Raw genomic sequence first — 7,493 nt, forward strand, 5'->3', positions numbered from 1 at the left:
ATTCCCTCGCAGTTATCTACCTTCTAGTGAGTCCAGGGTGTTTCGTTTGGGTTAAAACTTGTAGTAAGTGAGTCTATAGTCTGTTTTCAGTCCTCAATTCCTATGCCGGCTTGGACGCGGTGATCTCGGCGTCTTTACTCTGCCGCCATCTTCCCGGAAAATCTATTTATCTATATTTTTAAAAGATTTATTTGTTTATGTGTACAGGATTGTGGTACAGGCCAGAGGTGCCGGAGTGAGAGGAGTCACCAGAGACAGATTGGGGAGCAAAAAACAGGTAAATGTACTGAAATACACTGCTGGGGGAAGCAGCTGGTGGATCAGGGAGGTCTGCCATGCTATGTGAGTCACCTCCCCGGCCAGGAATCAAAATCGTGCAGCAGTGGTTGCAATATCTTCATAGTGCTGTGCTTCAACCCATTGCGCCACCAGGGAGGGCCTGGCATCTAACATTTTTAAAGCGTAAAATATTCTCATACTACTAAAGGTTATAAAATAAATCTGATATAAATTATAGACTTGACTTTTAATAACATTTGATTCACTATATCACTCTACAGAACTCAACTTATGAAAAACTTAAAAGAAATCTAGTGAAACAAAAATACTATCTATTTTATACAGTTGTTGAATAGTGGTGAGAAAAATAGCCTTAAAATAATTGCTTTCTTTTTGTAAACAATTTTATTGCATACCTTTTGCCATGGGTTATGTCGAATGTCAAGAGTGAGGAGACTTGTGGTATGTTTGCATAATACATTTATTTCATCACCAGATTTTTTTAGTTGATTCCAGCTCAAGTCTAAATACTTCAGTTTCATAAGACCTCTAAATCCCTCAAGGGTTATCACATGGTTATGGCTTGCATCCAAATATTCAAGGTTATACTGCAACACATAGAAATAGAAATGATGCAAAAGGGATCATGTTTTGCATTTACACAGTTTTTTTCTCTATGTCCTCCAAGTACTTTATATGCTTTTCATAATCCTCACAGAAAACCATATAGTAGTTATGCTGCAATAATGACACAAAATTATGTATTCTGGGCCCTCCCTGGTGGTGCAGCAGGTTAAAGCACAGCACTCAGAAGCTAAAGCCACTTCAGCATGAGTTTGATCCTGCCAGCCTCTGAGGTGACCCACATAGCGCACCAGACCTCTCCTGACCCACCCATTGCTCCCCTCAGCAGTGTATTTCATTGATCTGCCTATTCTGCTCCCCACTCTGTCTCTGGTGATTCCTCTCACTGCCCCTGCACCTCTGGCTTGTATCCTGGTTCTGTATGCATAAATAAATAAATCTTTTAAAAAATTATGTATTCTATTAAAGAGCTACAGGTATTTTATTTAAGTCATTCTCTCTCAGTTTTTATTTCATCCTTCAGTGACAAAGGGTGGCAGTGCTTGTTTTTATAATGGAGAATATAAAGAAAGACTGACAAAATAATCTGTCTTTGACAAAAAAGGAATCACATACTTCTTAATATCTAGGCTTCTAGTTTATATCATTGTACTCATCGACTGGCTTAAAAAGTTTCATCTGGAGAATTGGTGGTAGTCAATTGCTCCAAGGAGAAAATACTTTGAGAAGTCCAGGTAGACGCTGAACTTTTGGGATCCTGCAATGTGGGACAATTTGGGGTATATCACATCATAATCACCGGAAAACAGTGATGTCTGCATGCAACAAAAGAGAATTGGAAGAATTTCAACTCAAGGGAATACAGGATGAGTGGAGGGCATAATGGAGGCTGGGTAGAAACTGGAGCCTGGGGAAGGCAAGGATGAGTGTTGTGGATCTAGCCACAAGAGAAATAAGAATAAGTGATATGAAGAGTCAAGCACTCACCACACCTAGTCCTCTGAGGAACAGACAGATATAGTACTGAGAAAATATAATGAGTTGCTTTGAAATGCTCTGCAGTCACCCCATGGTCCTAGCCTGCAAACTGCAGAGCCATGGGTGTAAAGCCTGGAAATGAGGGCCAGATGCATTGACTCAGGAACATACCACAGTCATAGCCTCCCACTAACAGTGGTTCCCCTAGCACCATGTTCCTACTCACTGAAAACCCAGCTGCAAACTAATTTTCTCTGCCATACAGTGCCAGTTACTGAAAAAGTGGAAGTACCACATGCTTAATTTTCAGAAAGTAAGTAATGGGGAAGAGAAAGAACACAGCACTGGGCAATGACTCCACAGTGGAATTCTACACCATAGAGAGAGACCAAATATCTAGAACCCAACCACAAATACTTGGAAGACATTGCCTTCCTATCAGATATAGAATTCAACATTACCATGATAAAGAAATTCAAATAAATGGAAGAAAACATAGAAAAGTTGATTGAAGAAATACAGGAAAATGCCTACAGTCGAATAATGTCCCGAGAAATAAAATTAATAACCAGGAGATTGAAATTTAAGGTTTAAATAAGGAAATAATGAAGTTTCAGGATGCAAAAAGGTCAATAGAGGAGATTAAAAAACCTGGAGAAAGCTGTGGATACAGAATAATTCAAAGGGAGATCAAATCTACTAGCTGGAAATGATAATGCACAAAAAAGTCTGGTGGAAGAAGAGAGATACAAAGAAAAGCATGAAGAAATATCCAATTGCATTAGGAAAGGCAAGAGAAGAATAATGGGTGTCCCTAAAGAGGAAAAGAGAGGGCAAAGGGAACAGAGAACGTATTTAAGGAAATATTAGAGGAAGACTTCCCCAACTTGAGAAGGAACTAAATATACAGTTTCAGGGAGCTAAAAGAACACCAGTTTATCTGAATATAATGAGACTAAACACAAAGACAGAATAGTGAAAGTTCCAAAAGTTTAAGACAATGAAAGAACATTGAAGCAGGCTAGGGGAAGAAGAAGATAACCTACAAATGAACCCTGATCAGGCTTCTCTTAATAGACACTGTGAGCAATAAGAGAATAGAATAACTTGATCAAAATACTTAAGGATAAAAACTGTAGCCAAGATTACTCTATCCTGTAATGCTCTCCTTTAGATATGAGGGAGAAATTAAGGCCTTCTAAAGACAAGCAGAAGCTGAAGGAGCTTGCAAACTCTAGACTCCCCCTCTAAGAAATGTTGAAAGGCGTTCTCATATCTAAATCAAAGAGAAGAATATACACAAAGACTTGAGCAAAGGAATAGATAGAGCTTCAACATTTCAGGCAGAATAGCATCAACAGATACGCATGCCAAGAACCACTCTAAATGTGAACAAACTGACCCTACCAGTTAAAAGCCACAGTGTGTCTGGTTAGATTAAAAGATAGAATATACCTTTCTGCTCTTTGTAGGAAATGCATGTGAGTTCCAAAGATAAGTACAGGGTCAGAGTAAAGGATTGGAAAACAATCCTACATGAGAATGGAACCCACTTGTAATAAAATGACTCTGCATACTAAAAGAAATAAGGAAGGGAATTTAATACTAAAATCTAAGACTAGTAAACAAGGCAACAGCTCCCCACCACAAAGGTAGAAGTTATGAAACAATGGTTTTGATGTGGTTGCAAGGAGGTAGAGATGATAAAGAACTGAGAATTATGAAATATACTGAAAAGATACATCAGTGATCTGGGAGTTTGGTGACAAGGTGCTGAGTTGGTGTTTTGGAACCACATAGGTGATTACTGTTATGTGACATATAACAAGGAAACAAAAGTCAGGCCCAAGTCATGCCTACATGGTATTTGTCCTGTGATCTGTGAAAGGCTAACACAGACAAATAATGTCTAGGCATATGGCATACAGGTAGAAAGGACAAGGCAGAGAACAAGAGAATAACAATGTGGATAATGAACAGACAGGAAAAATTGATATTAGGTGTGAAGTGGCAAACTAGAAAATAAAGAATAAGAAGAACTCAGCAGGAAGAGGAAAAATGAATGTGGGAAAGCAAGAGCAGAAGAAAATGGAAATGTCATTTCCCAAAGGGCATTTAATAAACAAGTCCGGAGTAGTTTTAATAATCTTTTTTAAAAGAGACTAGAAAGCAGATGTGACTACAAGTGTATATTTGGTCTGAAAATGCTTGTTTTTTGTTGAATCTATATCTATTTTAGATATTTGTTTTTCTCTAACAATTTGTTTTTATTCCTGATTGGGCTATATAATTTTAATATGGTACTTGAGGACATAGTTACAAAAATAGCTTACCCACTAAATTTATAATTTAATTTTACTTAAATAATTTCAAAAGGACAGTTCTTACCAAGTGATATACATCATCTAAACAAGTAAATTCATTAAAGCTGATATTGAGTTTTCGAAGTCCCGTTAACTTGGAGAGATCTCTCAACTTGCTCAAACTGTTTCCATGCAGATTCAGGTTCTGAAGCAAAATAAAATATTAAAACAAAATAAAACATGCTGTAACATTAAATAACACTGAATGCCTAGAAGAAAAATTCTAATGATTTCTAATAAATAATATTGAAATATTATTGTAAAATGTATAAAAAAGTCATCATTGAACTCTGTTACTGATTTACTTGATTTTTCTCTCACCTTATCGATTATTGGCATGAAAATCTTTTTAGAAAATGGTTATATATATTGCTAAGATATTTAATAGGACAGATCTGTTTCTCAAACTAGCTAGCAAACAATGAAGACTTTAGAGACTTAGGATACCAAGAGAGAGGAAGGCCAAGATATATTTTGATTGCAGAAAACTGTATGTGGACTCCAAGGAGGGAAAGGCTAAGTGTATTCCATGTAGAAATACTAGTAGATTCAGGCCCTCCCTGGTGGCGCAGCGGGTTAGAGCACAGCACTGAGAATCTAAAGCCGCTTCCGCATGAGTTCGATTCCCGCCTGCCCCGGAGGTGGCCACATGGCATGGCAGACCTCTCCTGGCCCGCCCGCTGCTCCCCTCAGCAGTGTACTTCGTCAATCTGCCTGTTCTCCTCCCCGCTCTGTCTCTGGTGAAGCTTCTCACCGCCCCTGGGCCTCTGGCCTGTACCCCAGTTCTGTATGCACAAATAAATAAATCTTAAAAAAAAATTATTAAAAAAAAAAAAGAAAGAAATACTAGTAGATTCAGAGGTTCTCTGTTGGCTACAAGCAGGGTACAGAAAGGAGACCGAGCACAGAGAGATAAAGTGGGGAGAATATAAAAAAGAATCTTGAAAGGTAGACCAGGGACCAGGTCATGTAAAAACTTAGGATCATAAGGACTTTAGTTTTATTTTTAAGCAATGAAAAATCACTTGACAATTTCAAGTAGGAATAAAGGAGGACAAGGTAACACAGTCAGATTTACATTTTAAAAAGATACTCTAGCTTCAATACAGAGAATGGGTTAAAGGCTCAAAGTGGAAGCAGAAAAGGGCCTCTGTTACATAGTTCAAGGAGCCCCTGCCATCATACCTTGTATTGAGTTATATTCCATTGTATAGTAAATGTACTCAAAAAGCACAGAATGTATTATGAATGATGCCTCCTGGAGCTATACAGTGGTGTAGCAGTAGAGTGGAGGGAGCTGGTTGGAAGGTTATGGTGCTAGTCTATGTCAGAGATGATGGTAGTTTGAACAGAATGATGGCAAATTTGAAATAGATCTAAAAGTCAAGATATGGAGGTAGCCTTAACATACTAATAGAATTGCCTCAGTGTAAAGTATGTAGCTTCAAATTACTTAAATAACTTGAATTCTGTTAATTCTATAAAGCTTTCATTTTCTGTTTTATTAATCCTGGATTTTTTTTGAAATTTATCTCTCAGTCTTAGTTTTTTAAAGAGAACTTACTTGTTATGAAGGGGAAAAAATTGCAAAATAGAAGGCTACTTTTAGATCTAAACCCTCCTTTATGGTACCCACAAGCCATTATTGAGCACTTGAAATGTGGCTAGTCTGAACTGAGATGAACTGCAGACTTTAAAGACTCAGTATGAAACCATCTGGATTAGCAAGTCAGCATGCAGACTGCATGTTGAAATGGTCATGTTTTGGATATATTGGAATGAATAAAATATAATATTAAAGTTAACCTTACCTTTTAATTTTTAAAGAACTGTTTAAAACATAGTCAATAGAAAATTTATAATTATATACATAGTTCATATCTAGTAATTGAATAGCACCGATCTAGCCACATAAAAGGAAAGGTGTTACATACTTTCCACTTTGACAACATGATACCTAGCATCATTAGATAGGTGTTTTATATGTTTAGACTTCATATGCTAGTTTTTGATTATGAATTCAAGGTTCCTGTTCCCAAATTTTATTCATCATAAAACTCACCACAATATGACTGTAAATGTTAGTCTTGGCAAGGGAAAGTATTGTTTTCTCATCCAAACTAATAAGTTTTGGTCTGGCCTTGATCTTGGGATCCATTCGTATAACTTCTTCATCAAGTTTCAAATCCTGGGACAATGATTCTTCTGAATTTTTTTTGCTTTCTTCTAGAATAATATTGTTGAATGAAGAAAATAAAGAGTGAGCCTTGACCTAAAAAATTATTAAAAATATTGAAAATTTGTTTGCTGTACAGTTTATCATTTTGAAAAAGAAGCAATTAGAGAAGATGTATTAATGTTCATGTGTTATATAATAATACCTATGGTGATCAAAATTCATTAGGAAATTTATCAGAGAAGATTAAAATTATGGGCTAAAAATGGGTATGTCCATGAGCTCCCACTGGAAATTCCTTAAAACTGGCAAAAGATAATCACTTATTATAATAGTGGAAAGGATAACAACAAAAGAATAGAAAGTGTGAGACATAATTCAGAAAGGTATAAACTTACAAATAGGAGCAGAAATGTAATTTGTAGCCAAAACATATAGAGAAGACAACCACATAAAGAACAATACAAAGAAACTTGATGCTCAGAATGAATAAATCAATCAGTAGGATGTACTAGGTAGTTATCAGATGAATAAGTAATTATGTTAAGAACTGTCGATAAATGAATGTGAATACTGTGAACAAACAGAACTAGATTGGTTTATTTTAAAATCTGGGGGAATGAAACAGCTATAACTTAAAAAAATGTTTTCATAGAAAAAGTAGAATAAATAATCAAAGATCAAATAAAAAAACTAGTGAAGTAAAATTTATTAAAAAATTATTCAATAAATGTTTTGAGAAACCAAATGGATATGATATCAAATCAGATATAATACAGAAGTAAATAATGGGAACATCTTCAAAAACATAAAGCTGAGAAATAGAGGTATAAAATATGAGTGAGTGGACTTCCCTTGTGGCGCAGTGGGTTAAAGCACAGCACTGAGAAGCTAAAGCCACTTCCTCATGAGTTCGAGTCCCGCCTGCCCCGGAGGTGACCACATGGCGCGGCAGACCTCTCCTGACCCATCCACTGCTCCCCTCAGCAGTGTACTTCATCGATCTGCCTGTTGTGCTCCTCACTCTGTCTCTGGTGAAACCTCTCGCCACCCCTGAGCCTCTGGCCTGTACCCCAGTTCTGTATGTACAAATAAATAAATCTTTAAATATA

The 7,493-nt window shown here is 36.6% G+C and overlaps 1 protein-coding gene across 1 annotated transcript in view; it reads right to left on the bottom strand.

The window, feature by feature from the left end:
- LOC101627322 (leucine-rich repeat-containing protein 9) overlaps positions 1-7,493 on the bottom strand; it is a 94,046-nt gene that overhangs the window by 52,271 nt on the left and 34,282 nt on the right. The window contains exons 15-17 of the mRNA XM_012724401.1: positions 6,268-6,477; positions 4,231-4,350; positions 696-887 (exon numbers count right to left, since the gene is read on the bottom strand). Coding sequence (XP_012579855.1) covers positions 696-887; positions 4,231-4,350; positions 6,268-6,477 — 522 coding nt within the window. The remainder of the gene's footprint in view (positions 1-695; positions 888-4,230; positions 4,351-6,267; positions 6,478-7,493) is intronic.

This window comes from Condylura cristata, unplaced genomic scaffold, assembly GCF_000260355.1.
Source record: "Condylura cristata isolate star-nosed mole 26May11 unplaced genomic scaffold, ConCri1.0 scaffold00013, whole genome shotgun sequence".
NCBI lineage: Eukaryota > Metazoa > Chordata > Mammalia > Eulipotyphla > Talpidae > Condylura > Condylura cristata.